The sequence below is a fragment of the Podarcis filfolensis genome, assembly GCF_964270895.1.
Source record: "Podarcis filfolensis genome assembly, chromosome: 17".
Lineage (NCBI taxonomy): Eukaryota > Metazoa > Chordata > Lepidosauria > Squamata > Lacertidae > Podarcis > Podarcis filfolensis.
This window is the reverse complement of record NC_139621.1, coordinates 14,870,164-14,885,004: the sequence shown is the minus strand read 5'-3', so window position 1 is coordinate 14,885,004 and position 14,841 is coordinate 14,870,164. Positions and strand designations below refer to the sequence as shown.

The window sequence follows — 14,841 nt, the reverse complement described above, 5'->3', positions numbered from 1 at the left end:
TGGGTGACCCCTGCCAAGACATACTGAATCCACAGATTTATTCTGTTCATGTCATGCTGTGAATTCTTTCACCAGCTAAATAATTTTGTCCTTGTTAGGCAGTCAGGGGTGAAATACTGGCTGATGTAATTGTTCCAGCAACCGACATGGTTGTGCTTTGCTGCTGCTGCTGCTGCTAGAGAAATGCCAATATATCGTAAGATGCATGCAGTGAGAAAGCTCAGGTGCTCAGCCTTTTCCTTGACTGGCATCTTGTTTTGCAGGTGGGAAAGCACCCCATGGACCGCCTGCTCTTCTTCTTGCGGCGGAGGCATTCAGAGCCGCACAATCTCTTGCGTGGAAGAGGACATCCAGGGGCTCGTCAGCTCTGTGGAAGAATGGAAGTGCATGTACACTCCCAAGATGCCCATTGTCCAGCCTTGCAACATCTTCGATTGCCCCAAGTGGTTGGCTCAGGAGTGGTCTCCGGTAACCACTTTCTTTAAATACATATATATATTACAGTCATACCTCGTGTTACATTTGCTTCAGGTTGAGCGTTTTCAGGTTGCGTGACCTGGAAGTACAGGAAAGGTTTACTTCCGGGTTTCGCCGCATGCGCAGACGCTCAAAATGACGTCACACGCATGCGCAGAAATGGCAAACCGCGACCTATACACCCGCAGATGCAGGTTGCGTTCTGCTCAGGTTGCAAACGGGGCTCCAGAATGGATCCTGTTCACAACCAGAGGCACCACTGCATATTGCAGCATTGCTTATTAGTCCTCTTAGTTCTATAAAGCCCTGTGATGCATTTCACGAATGTGCTCAACAAGGAATGAGCAAGGGTAGATTGCTATTATGATAGGTTATTATTATGAAAAGTGGGATACAGCCTCTCTTTAGACTACCGTGGCTGATGACAGCGAGAGCTTAAATGGTCAGCAGAAGTTTACCATGCAGAATCCCCCCCTGGAGGAAAATTCAGTGGTACCTCAGTTTAAGAACAGACTGGTTTCAGAACGATTTGGTTTACAAACTCCACAAAACCGGAAATAGTGTCTTGGTTTGAGAACTTTATCTTGGTCTAAAAACAGAATCCGAACAGTGGAAGGGCACCAGCGGTGGGAGGCCTCATTAGGGAAAGCACGCCTTGGTTTAAGAACGGTTTTGGTTTAAGAATGGACTTCCAGAATGGATTAAGTTCGTAAACCGAGGTACCACTGTACTTGACACACACACACACACACACACACCCGGAGAAGCACATTGAGATTCTGAGTTTGTAAAATAAATAAATAAAAATCTGTGTTTATTCCTTGATTGGAGAGATCCCCAGTTCTAGCTAACTTGCTTGCATCTCAGATGGAGAGAGATTCAAGTGTCCCTCTGGTCACAAGGGAGGCATGGAGAAGAAGGGAGAGGAAGTGAGGTTAGGTCAGCAAACCCTAAGAGTATCAGTATAACACTGAAGGAATGTCAAGAGATCAGCACAGGAACGGCAGTCTAGGAATCTTGGAGGTTGCTCTCTTATCTTCTATGCAAGTATATCAGCCCACAGGGCAAGCAGGACTGCACCTGGCACCTCCAACAGTCTCCATATCATTATCCAAGGCCACCTTTCTGTAGAGAGGCTCTGATCTCACCTGGACTTCTTAAAAAAAGTAGTTGAAGGAGCAGAGCCTACTGTATGTAGTTCACCATTCACCATTCCAAAAAAGCTTGACATCGCACTGATTACCACATAACATTAAGTGCTTTGCCTCTGTACTAAGCCAAAGTGACTACAAATGAAAGTGATGAAGTGTTAGTAAGCACAGCAACTTGTGGCTGCAAGCCAAATAGCCAGTACTGAGATAGCGAGCGAGTGAGTGACAAAGAAAGAAAGAAGGGGAGACGACCTATCTACCAAATAATTATGAACAATCCAAACCATCATATTCTCTTGTTCCTTCCTCTTAACTCAGAATGCCAGTCACACACAAAGCACATGTTGGGAACAATAAACCATTGCTTGTGGCCAGTGACATAGCATGGGTTGCCAGTGTCCGAGGCCACGAGGCGCGGGGTGGGAGGGAAAGAAATGGACAGAGTATGCATGCACATTCAACTGCCTAATGGTGTCCACATCACGCAGCAGATCATAGCCGTAGAGATAAGAAAAGAAGTCATTCCATTGTCTGGAGAGGTCACTTGCTGGTTTGCATGGAGAAGCTGTTTTCAATGGAGCCCAGCAACGGAAGCACGCAGCTGTATTGAGGCAGCACCGGGTGCTGAATTTTTGCACCCCTAACAATTTTACGCCTAGGGCAATCACCTCTGTGGACCCCCCATGCAACACCCCCGTTAACGGCTAATTGGGATTAAGCAGCATGCTAGCGTATTCTGCCCTGTTGCTCTTGCCCGGGTATGAGCGGAAGAAATAAGCTGTATGTACATGGTTTGTTGTTATGTATAAACCAGAGTTGTGGTTTGCTTCTTCCTAACAAACCATGATCAGAAAGCCAGGATGGGTAGATGGTTCTGGTTGCTAATTGTCCATATGGGCAAGCAGGGACAGAAAAGGAAGGCAGAGTCTGGCTATTCAGGAATATACTTTTTTCGTTGTTTTTCCTTTCAGTGCACAGTGACATGTGGTCAAGGCCTAAGATACCGGGTGGTTCTGTGCATTGATCACAGAGGAATGCATACCGGTGGCTGCACTGCTAAAACAAAGCCTCACATCAAAGAAGAATGCATCGTCCCCACTCCTTGCTACAAGCCCAAAGGTAAAACACAGGGCAAAAGAACCCTTGCCTCCTTTTCTCTCTCCCTCCCTCTAAATACATGTACTCCCCGCCACCCGAGTGGCAGGACATTTCCACCAGTAAATCGGATGTCTGAGAGGTGATGCCCTAGGTTTAATTTTAGCCAATATAGTGGAGTAGGAGAGCTGTGGGGGGGGGTTCACATCTGGCAACCAATGCACCCCTTGGGTTTCAGATAGTACATGGGTAAAAGGTAAAGGTAAAGGTAAAGGACCCCTGGACGGTTACATCCAGTCAAAGGCTACTTGGGCTGTGGCGCTCATCTTGCTTTCAGGCCGAGGGAGCCGGCGTTTGTCCACAGACAGCTTTTCGGGTGACTAAGCCACTTCTGGCGCAACAGACCACCGTGATGGAAACCAGAGTGCACAGAAACGCCGTTTACCTTCCTGCTGCAGTGGTACCTATTTATCTACTTGCACTGGCGTGCTTTGGAACTGCTAGGTTGGCAGGAGCTGGGACAGAGCAACGGGAGTGCACCCCGTTGCGGGGGGTTCGAACCGCAGACCTTCTGATCGGCAAGCCCAAGAGGCTCAGTGGTTTAGACCACAGCGCCACCCGTGTCCCAGTACATGGGTAAACGAGTCTAAAAAGCCCAGGACACAAATTTTCACATCCCTCTAGCAGCTATAGTGGCTTATTTGCCAGAAGTAGTATTTAGCGTTAACTCTGAAAGTGTGTATATTCTGACTGCACTTAGCTTCCTAGAGCAACATCAGGGTCTCAGATGATACCGTATCATGTCATCACCAAACAAGTTGCAAACGCCATGATAATTGTATTGTGTCAGACCAAAGTTAAGATCAGCTCAACAGCTTGCAAAGTCAGCAAATTTGCTTTGTTTTATTTATTGTAACATTGTTATTGTGTTTTTACACCCTGCTTCTGGGATTGGCTGCCTCAGATGCTAAAGTCGAATTATAGAGTTGGAAAGGACAGCAGAATGCCTTGGGCTGGCCTTGAGGATTTGTAAACAGAATGTGACTTAATATGTCTCTTTCCCTCTGACCCACCAAGGCATATACACACCATATTTTACAGGCATCATGCAGGCATCTCTACAGGAAAGCACCATATGTGGGGGTTTTTTGTTTTTGTTTTACAAGGCTGTACAGTTTTTTAAAAGGGCAAAAGAAAAGCAATAAGGCCTGACTTTCCATTACCATAAAAATAAGTATACTGTGTATAAACAGAAATATCTCTTTACATATTAGAGTTAATGAACATGGTAAAATACAGATTAAGCTAAGAGCTGCATTTCCACATATATAACATCAAGTGGTACCACTAAATATATCTGAGTAGAAATCTGGCAAGTACTGGTTGGGGAGGAATCAGGGCATAATAACTTCATTATCCTCTTCCTCTTGTCCTCATGCCCATAAATCTACTCCAGGAAAATTCATCACAGGAGATGTGAAATAGGATTACAGGTTATAGTCACTGTGTGTTGCCAGAATTGCAATGGATAGTTCAATCAATGTGAAAGACTGTATGAAAAATGTTGAATGCACAATCTATTGGGGAGGTTGTTGGTGAGGGGGGGGGTGTTGCTGTTGGGTTTTTTGCATCTTTATTTTAAAGCTTGTTGTGTGAAAATCGTTCAGCCTGGTTGTGCACTTTTAAATGTTCTATTTACAGTTTATTACTACTTTGTCATGTTGTAGTTATGCATATTTTCATGTTGCAAGTCGCCTTGAGCATGATTTGAACTGTGGAAAGGAAGCATAGAATAAAAGTATGTATGCATGTATTAATTTCCTGTTCTGCTCTGTGGCAGTCTTCTGTGCCTGGAAGAAAACTTGGGGCCCTAAGCAGCAGGGAATGCCCTTATTGAATCCTTAGGCTGGGTATACGTCCCTATAGTAGATCCATCATCAAAAGATTTCATCTAAATTTTGTGTCTTGCAGCATCTAAAGCTTCACCTGCCCAGTCCATACACAAGCAGAAAGGGGAGGGTTAATAGATTGCATTCACTCCAGATTGCATTCCCTGCATATGTTAAATTCCACTTTTGAAGTTCTCTCAACCTTCAAGAGAAGGTTTTTTGGGGGAAGTGCAATGAGCTATTGGTGGGAGATTCAGAAAAGCCGCGTTCCATATGGACCCAAGGCTCTTAATTCTAGGATTAAACACAAAACAGATTGGGCTTACTCAGAAACAACTGCATGTGTCGAATTGCCAGAATTGGAGACTCTAATCAAAGCAATGTTGCTCATAAGTAGCAACTACCGTATTTTTTGCTCTATAAGAAACGATTGGTTAACTTCGTTTATTAATTACCGTATTTTTTGCTCTATAAGACTCACTTTTTCCCTCCTAAAAAGTAAGGGGAAATGTGTGTGCGTCTTATGAAGCGAATGCAGGCTGCGCAGCTATCCCAGAAGCCAGAACAGCAAGAGGGATTGCTGCTTTCACTGCGCAGCGATCCCTCTTCCTGTTCTGGCTTCTGAGATTCAGAATATTTTTTTTCTTGTTTTCCTCCTCCAAAAACTAGGTGCGTCTTGTGGTCTGGTGCGTCTTATAGAGCGAAAAATACGGTATCTACAGCTGCTGTTTTTCTAGCTAGTTTGAATATGAGAACTGTAAACTGTTGTTCAAGTGGATTTGAAGGAAAAAAGGGCCCATGGAGGGTTGTTTCTGGGTCATGAATGTCAGGGAGGAAATGGTCATGTAGGCAGATCACATATTTCCAGCAGCTTGCTATAGTCAGAGAGCTTGGGAGAAGCGCTGTAGCATCCAGTGATCTCCGCAGAGATCAGTAGGTCCCTGGGGATGGTTTTCTGTTCCTTCAGGGTGAAGTCACCCATTTGTCATGGGCTCAGGTCCTCAGGTCTAGCCTTGAAGGGCCATTGCAAGTCTGGTTTGCTCCAGTTTACTCTAGCCAAGTCCAGATTTATGTTCCCAAGGGAGTATATTTTGGCTCCTAAAGTGAGTATTTTATTAGATACTTCTAATGTATATTTTTGGTACTGATTTTGGAGGGGAAGGGAGAGGTCGGGATACGGAGCAGCGCTGTTTTGTATCAAAAATGACAGGGAAAGTATTCAGCTCATTCTTCAAATTCACATAGTTGATGAACTGATAAGCTCAAATTGGAAAGGGCATCACTGAACTATTTTTGCATTTGCCTGTTTCTTCAACTATCACTCATCACATCTGGATTTTCTTGAATGTCATAATAAACCATCAGAGTGGAGTTTAGTATATATATATTTTCTTCAAGTTATTAAAGTGAGGATACAATGGGTATAACTACACACACATCTTTGACTAAGCAATGCAGGAATCTTCAGATCTGATAACATGAACTTGGGGCTATAAGGCACATTAAAAGGAGCAGGAGGAAATGTGTGCACCTGTGTATTTTCACTTCCTGCCACTGCTTACAAGTGAAAACAAAACCTCATGTCTCCCACAGGGGAAGATCCATGACTTCTGTGTCATGAAGCCCACACATCCCTCTGGCAGAAATGTGCAGAGCACACACACACAGAGAGAGCTATTGCAGACGTAATACTAAACCAGTGTTTAGTGTAATGAAACTGAGCTTCAGGCTCCAGCCCATTGGTCTCCTCCAATACGTCTGCAAGGAGGAGTTTGGAAACTTCAGCTTGCGTTTTAGATCAGCTGCATCTTAACCATAGTTCAGATTAACCAGAGTTTAGGATTTGGATGACACACTAAACCAGGGTGGCTATCCTGTGACTCTCCAGATGTTGTTCACCTCCTGTCACATCCCTATTGACCATGCTGTCTGGGAATGATAAGAGCTGCAGTTTTGCATTGTTTGCAAATGAGGCCGCAGAGACTTACTGCACCCTGTCCCCAGAGACAGAATGTGCTCTCCACAAACACTGTGGTCATAGTGACTAGTGTCTTGCTAGTATGAAATCAATGCAGCACACAGAAAATCGGTGGATTGATTTACAAAAAAAAATGTGCATGATATTACAGCGGCATATTTCCTATTTACCTGTAATTATTCCCGCAGAAAAACTTCCTGTTGAAGCTAAATTGCCATGGTACAAGCAAGCCCAGGAATTGGAAGAAGGAGCAATAGTATCAGAAGAACCAACGTGAGTATGGTTTTCTGAAACTGGGATGAGGTCAGGAGTTGATCAGTGCTTTGAAACTGTATTTTACTTTAAGACTAAGTGTGGTGCATTTTGTTACATTCCGGAATGGAGTTAAACCCCATTGAAGTTAGGATATTTTCCATACCCCATAATCCTGCCCTTAACTTGAAAGTCTTCCTGGCTGATTTGTGTCTTCTTGCGAGGAGTTAAACCACAATTAACATGATGTAGCTCTAACAACCGAGTAAGTTGATTCACAGAGGGCTTATTTTTATGACCCTCTAAGCTTGTAGCAGCTGAGGTTTTTAATCAAGTTGTGCTGATTTTCACTCGTAGCCGAAGTGGTTTTGTGCATGCTGATTGAGTTTATTTATTTTGGTTCGTGTAAACTGGTGAATAAGAGCTGACTCAAACTCTCCGTTGCGGAAGCAGTGCAAAACCTCTCGCATAACTGTACAGTTCAGGCTTCGCATGAGTTTGAAAGCACACACAAACATCAAAACTTGCCGCTTCCAGCCTATGCTAGCTCAGAGCCAGCCTAGATATCACATTCATCACAGAAATGCCATGTTTACAGCAATTCATCTTGTGAACTCTGGCCATCGGATCTGAGATTTCCACACACCCTGCACTCCCAAGGTTCATGGGGTGCTTTCACCAAGTAAATTTTCATTTCAGAAAATGTCTCTCACTTAAACATTTAGAGCAGCCTTTCTCAACCTGTGGGTCTGCAGATGTTGTTGGACTACAACTCCCATCACCCCTAGCTAGCAAGTCCAGGGCTAGGGATGATGGGAGTTGTAGTCCAACAATATCTGGGGACCCACAGGTTGAGAACCACTGGTTTAGAGGTTCCCACCTTGAAATATGAAATGGGACACGTGTGGCACTGTGGGTTAAACCACAGTGCCTAGGATTTGCTAATCAGAAGGTCAGCGGTTCAAATCCCTGCGACAGGGTGAGCTCCCGTTGCTCGTTCCCTGCTCCTGCCAACCTAGCAGTTCGAAAGCACGTCAAAGTGCAAGTAGATAAATAGGGACCACTCTGGCAGGAAGGTAAACGGCATTTCCATGTGCTGCTCTGGTTCGCCAGAAGTGGCTTAGTCATGCTGGCCACATGACCTGGAAGCTGTCTGCCGGCTCCCTCGGCCTATAGAGCGAGATGAGTGCCGCAACCCCAGAGTCGGTCGCGACTGGACCTAATGGTCAGGGGTCCCCTTTACCTTTACCTTGAAATATGACATTTTACTTAACATATTTTTCTGTGTATAATACCCCCCATGTACAAAACGCCCCCTATTTTGGGGGACTACATTTTAAGAAAATGGGGGGAAATGGCCGAGAGTTGTTGAGCTTTTTCGGTGGGGTTGCCCTGAGTTGGTGAGCCAATCCAAAACAGCCCTTGCCGCAGACACCAATCACCCACCCAGTCACCAGTGACAAGCTGCTGCTCATGGCTGAAACAAAACACCCATCTCCCCTCTGCACTATCTGTGAATAAGACGAACCCCGATTTTTAATATTCTTTTTGTGTAAAAATAAAACAACCCTCATCTTATACATGGAAAAGTACGGTAATCAAACATTAAAAACTAAAGAATGTCATTGATTCGCCAAGCTAAAATATTACAATTTATCCAGGGTGGGGTGGGGACTAAAGAACAAGCCCTGTAGGACTTTCTCATAAGGTTCCCTTCCATTCCTACTGTATTGAAATGGGAAGTGGTTTCTCATGGGATGTTGATAAATGCCAAATTAGATGTGAAGTATATTTTTTCATGCGAAAGGCTGGGCTGGATGAATCCCAAGCCGGAATTAAGATTGCCGGAAGAAATATCAACAACCTCAGATATGCAGATGACACAACCTTGATGGCAGAAAGTGAGGAGGAATTAAAGAACCTTTTAATGAGGGTGACAGAGGAGAGCGCAAAATATGGTCTGAAGCTCAACATCAAAAAAACGAAGATCATGGCCACTGGGCCCATCACCTCCTGGCAAATAGAAGGGGAAGAAATGGAGGCAGTGAGAGATTTTACTTTCTTAGGCTCCATGATCACTGCAGATGGTGACAGCAGTCACGAAATTAAAAGACGCCTGCTTCTTGGGAGAAAAGCAATGACAAACCTAGACAGCACCTTAAAAAGCAGAAACATCACATTGCCGACAAAGGTCCATATAGTTAAAGCTATGGTTTTCCCAGTAGTGATGTATGGAAGTGAGAGCTGGACCATAAAGAAGGCTGATCGCCAAAGAATTGATGCTTTTGAATTCTGGTGCTGGAGGAGACTCTTGAGAGTCCCATGGACTGCAAGAAGCTCAAACCTCTCCATTCTGAAGGAAATCAGCCCTGAGTGCTCCCTGGAAAAGACTCCCTGGAAAAGACCCTGATGTTGGGAAAGATGGAGGGCACAAGGAGAAGGGGACGACAGAGGACGAGATGGTTGGACAGTGTTCTCGAAGCTACCAGCATGAGTTTACCAAACTTCAGGAGGCAGTGGAAGACAGGAGTGCCTGGCATGAGCTAAATGGGGTCACAAAGAGTCGGACACGACTAAACAGCAGCATATTTTTTCTTTGTTTAAAAGCAGCCACAGGGGAGAAGGGCCACCTAAGCACTTCCCTCGATGCTACTTTTTCAGCCACTATCACCTTTTCTCAAAACTGCTGCTACTGTGAAAGGGACAAGGCCGGCCCTAATATTAGGCAGAATAAGGCAACTGACTCTGTTCCACTTCTCCCTCCTGTGGCCCCTAATCTGAACAGCTGTCCCAGATGTGGCGCAGGATTCTACTCCTATCATCAACGTTGAAGTAAAATTCAAACATCAGCCCAGTTGGGTTCTGAACATTGAATTAGGATGGAGTGCCATCTTCTCCTTTGCCTCAGGCGGCCAAATGTCTTGAGCTGGCCCTGGGATTGGGGGAAAAATTAGCGTCTTCCTCATGGTGTCAGAAAGGCAGCAGGATTTGTGCAAGCTGCTTCAGCTGTCCTTTAGACTCTGAACCTTTCACATTCCAAAACACATTTAGCTGAAACATATCTAGCCTTCCTGGAGACAATTTTTGGTTTTGATTGATGTTAGAGCCATATTTTCATCTCATAAAATTTGTCTTTGAGATAGTAAAGCTGCCATGCTGGCATGGCTGACCTGAAATCGCGCAAATTTTAATTGAAGCCATGGGGAAACAGTGAGGAAATGTACAATATTATACTCAAGATCATAGTTATGTTTATATTTATATGTATCGTATGCAAATATATATTTGTCAGCTGTTACATGTTATGATGAAGTTATACTTCAGAGCTATTATATATTTCATATGTGCCTTTTGTTCATTTATAGCCAAGTGCCAGATACATGTTTGAATCTGTTTCTATTTATTTTGATTTGGAAGCCCAGTTTTTGGATTTCTGCAGTTTTCTGTCTACTAGTAAACCACTTTTCTAAATACGTATTTAACAAACTATAATTACCCTTCAGTTGTATAATGGGAACTGGGCAGTGTCGGGGTGTGTGTGTGTGTCAAACAGGGATCACGTTGCTTACACTGGAAAAGGATGATTTGAATCATAGCCCATATTTCTGCTGCAGAGCACTAAAAAAATAAGCTATAAGAAGCCACAACTCCAGAAGAAGTCATGATCATGGACTTATTGACAAAAGTCTGGATCTGAATGTTGAGAATTAATGTTGGTGTTGCTTCGTGAGGGGAAGAAAAACCTCCCCCAATGCTTGGTGTTGAATAGTTATTGCATTCTTCTAAAAATGACAGCACAACAGATTTCTGAATAGTGGTACAAATGGATTTTTGTAAGGATTTTTGTAAGGATTCTGGGATAAGGTACAACAGAAAATATGGAATATAATTATAAAGTATTTTGGACAAACGGCAATTGAAGGAATTATATACAGCCTTGGACGGGGGGGGCAGGGGGAATGAAAGGAATCCCAAGAACTTAAGCAGAGATTTTATTTGGACTTATCAGCACCTTTTTATTCAGCAGATCTGTTTGCTTTACAGAGTTGTTTCCCCAGCTGTAAAATGGAGACACAACTCTGTAAAATAACATCACAATGTTTGAGTGGATTAAGGCTTCTTTGATAGAAAAAGAGATATTTATTATATTTCATTCTTTCTTTGGTCTGTTGTGAAATGCCTTCTTCACAATTACTACCCCATTGAAGGGGGTGAACTGAGGAGAGCATTTCATCAATTTTGAGGGTGGGGTCAAAAATATTGAAAGTGGTTCCAGTTGTGTAGGTTATATAGTGTGGCATGTAGCAGCAGTGGTTTTCCATTCCCTTCCGCTGTCCTTGTGTGGCTGTAAGGAGCATCGGTGTACGGTGGGGAGACCACAGGGGCAGTTGCCCCAGGTGCAAAATTATTAGGGGCACAAAATTTCAACACCCGGTGCTGCCTCAATACAGCTGTGCACTTTCATTGTTGGGCTCCACTGAAATATTAGTAGTGGTAGTATTAGTATTAGTATTAATTTATATGCCACTTTGGGCAGCTCCCATCCAAGTATTAAAAGCACAATAAAATACAGTGGTACCTCCAGTTACGGACAGGATCCATTCTGGAACTCCTGTCGGATCCCGAGGTTTCTGCAACCAGAGGTGTCTGTTCTGAGCATGCGCGCATCATGGTAGAGTGCTTCTGTGCATGCGTAGGGCGCGGAAGAGCACTTCTGCGCATGTGTGTGCATTGAAACCCAGAAAAATACTTCTAGGTTTGCCATGTGTGTATCCCGAAGGATACGTAACTAGAGGTGCATGTAAGTAGAGGTACCACTGTACAATGGTACCTCGGGTTAAGTACTTAATTCGTTCTGGAGGTCCGTTCTTAACCTGAAACTGTACTTAACCTGAAGCACCACTTTAGCTAATGGGGCCTCCTGCTGCCGCCATGACGCCAGAGCACGATTTCTGTTCTCATCCTGAAGCAAAGTTCTTAACCTGAAGCACTATTTCTGGGTTAGCGGAGTGTGTAACCTGAAGCGTATGTAACCTGAAGCATATGTAACCCAAGGTACCACTGTATCAGAAACTTTCTTGAACATAGCTTCTCCATGCGAAGCAGGAAGTGACCTCTCCAGGCAACAGAACAACTCCTGTTTTCCTATCTTCAACCGCAATCTCCTGGGTGATGAGGACACCATTACGCAGCTGAATGTGCATGTGTATTCCGCCTGTTTCCCTCCATTCCACAAATCTGCTCCATGCAGCTCTGGGCACTGACAACCCACGCTATGCCACTGCATAGGAGTAATGTAGAAGGTCTTGTTTAGTTAGCAGGAATGGGAAATGCCAGTCGCCAGCAATCAAAAGAAACCTTGCTCTTGAAGGCTGGCTGGCAACACTTCTTCCTCTCTCGAGTCCCACAAATACAAGAAAGAGGAGAATAAGAAACTGCCACTCAGCACACTTTATTCATCTAGCTGAGATAAACTAGTCGCTTTCCATCTGCCTGAACTAGATAGGATATCCTCCTCTATCATAAAACAAATTTCAGAGGGCTAAATTCACTGCACCTATGACCCACCCTGCAGTTGTGAAAACAGCCCTTTTTGACAAGCCGAAACACAAACCTACCGTCTGCTAACCTTCCAAAGGCAACAAAATCTTATGAGAATGATCAGTAATATGATCTCTATGGAGAACAGCTAAATTGAGGGTTGACTCTATTGCCAATTACTATTAGAAATGAGACAGATGACTCGTATTAAATTTTCTCTATAGGGTTGTGTACTGCAAGGATCTTAATCCTCTAACTTAGCCCTACTTTAAGTGAAGATTAAAGAATGCCTCCTAACAACATTTCTTAGACCCTTTGGCTGCAATCATATGTGCAGTTACTAGTGAAAACAGTGACACTTGCTTCTGAGTAAACGTATAAGATTGCTCTGTTAATGCCGGTACATTGAATAGATTGGGCACCACAATTCAGGGATGTTGACAAGCAGGAACGTGTGCAGAGGAGGGTGACCAAGATGATTCAGGATCTGGAAACCAAGCCTGATGAGGAACGGTTGAAGGAGCTGAGTCTGATGGCCTGGGACTCGGGCTTGGACTCGGAACCGGAGGAGTCTCAGTCTGCACTGGATCCTTTGCCTCAGGCATCATCTGAACCAAGTCTGGGGCCTGATCCTGAAGAGTCCCTGTCCGCACAGATTCCCCTGCAACAAACACCAGCTGGGCCGAGTCAGGCGCCTGAGCCTGCCCTGGCTCCAGATGCAGGGATTACCTCGTTGCCTTCAGCTGGGCCATCACTTACAGCTGTTTCACTACCAGTTGAGTCAGGGGATGCTGAGGCGGCCCCTGGGTCTAGTAACTCACCGACGTTTCCTGAGCTGCAGAGACTAAGGTCTGAGAGAAGGAGAGACCTGAGTACTCACAGGAGGAGTGCTTGCCTTTGGGCGAAACAGGGAGGTGAGTCACTGGGGGATCAGGACCAGCCGCTACCCTGACAAAGATAAAAGGCTGTCGGACCCCGCCCCAGGTTACGGGAGCAACATTGCTGTATGCCAGACCTGTATGCCTGCCTGAGATCCTGTACCTGTCCTTGCCTGGTATCCTGCCTCATGTCCTGCCTTGGACCTGTCGGACTGACTCCTAGTGGAACCTTCGGATTCTGGACCGGACCAGGACTGCGTTTCATGGGTTACCCCCGGGCCCACCACACTGAGGAAAAGAGGAGACTGAGAGGAGGGATGCTAGCCATCTGCAAATATCTAAAGGGCTGTCAAATGGAAGATGGCGGAAGCTTGTCTTCTCCTGCTCTGGAGGGCAGGATTTGAACCAATGGCTTCAAGTTACAAGGAAGGAGATTCCGACTAAACAGCATTGTCATTGTCCCATACAGAACAACGGAACTGAAAATCTACATTAGACATTCAGAAACCAAGAAGCCTGCTATCCCAGCTATCCCAGCCTGGTTAGCCCCCTAAAAACTTTGATACCCTGTAATTAAATACAATATACTCCCATAGAGACTACCTTACACTGTGTTTAAAACCAAAATCGCATTTGAATAGAAACTGTTTCTCAGGCAGCTAGTCCTAATCTTTATAACCCTGTACCTTCTTCAAGAGATCATTTCCGGGGTGTGCACTATCCTGCTCTTTTCACAACCTGGGCAGGTAATCCCTCCCCTACCTGGTCTGGTCTCCTTGGCAACGCTTCCCCAGGTGGGATTGGACAACTGACTGAGGTAGGCGGAGACCTCCAGGTATCCCACCTGAGGGAAGGCAAAGCCAAGCCTATGCTGATGGAGCTGCTCCAGATCTAGGGGCTCTGCGCGTCCACGCAAAGGGCACCCCCCGTTTTAAGTGGGGAGCGGTCATTCCTATGCATTAATATCTGACCTCTGTGATGTTTTTTGAAAGGAATCCAGTAATTTAAGAAGAGGTTTAAAGGCACCATTCTATGCAACAGGGCTGTTGACAGCAGAGCTGTTTCTTCAGCTGTAAAATGGGAGTGATAATATATTTTGCAGTGTTGCGAATTGCCTGAGGCAACGCCTTATGATTCTAGATTGGAAAGTGTGTTCACTTAAACCTCAGCTAGGTCCTTTTAATCCTCCAGTGACCATAGCCATATAATAAACACGCAGGAAAGAGAGACTCCATTGATGGCATTATATACGGCCCTCTAGGTAGGAACTGTGTTCCTTGGAATGCTACCTTCAAAAGCAAGTGTAGGAAATGTAGATGTAAATTATAAAAGTAGCTGAAAACAATAAATCCACCAGTGAGTAAAACATAGTCATAAACTCCTTATGTCCTGTTCCTTGCCACTTTATCACATTGATGTTTGGGAAAGTTTAGTATGTGAAAGAGACCGTTCAGAACTTGCCTAGTCTCATCCTTCCCTTCTTCATGGAGGCCTGATTTCATAGCCCACTACACAACCTGAACACAGTCCACTACACAGTCATCGCGGCTGAAAAAGTCAGGGGCCTATTAGTTTTCATC

At 44.7% G+C, this 14,841-nt stretch overlaps 1 protein-coding gene and 1 long non-coding RNA gene across 2 annotated transcripts in view; one reads left to right on the top strand and one right to left on the bottom strand.

The window, feature by feature from the left end:
- LOC310753144 overlaps window positions 1–14,841 on the bottom strand; it is a 356,996-nt gene that overhangs the window by 60,960 nt on the left and 281,195 nt on the right. The window lies entirely within an intron of this gene.
- The window catches only part of ADAMTSL1 (ADAMTS like 1), a 257,528-nt gene that overhangs the window by 127,347 nt on the left and 115,340 nt on the right, over window positions 1–14,841 (top strand). The window contains exons 11-13 of the mRNA XM_083592741.1: window positions 264–468; window positions 2,600–2,747; window positions 6,779–6,863. Of these exons, the coding sequence (XP_083448867.1) occupies window positions 264–468; window positions 2,600–2,747; window positions 6,779–6,863 (438 nt within the window). The remainder of the gene's footprint in view (window positions 1–263; window positions 469–2,599; window positions 2,748–6,778; window positions 6,864–14,841) is intronic.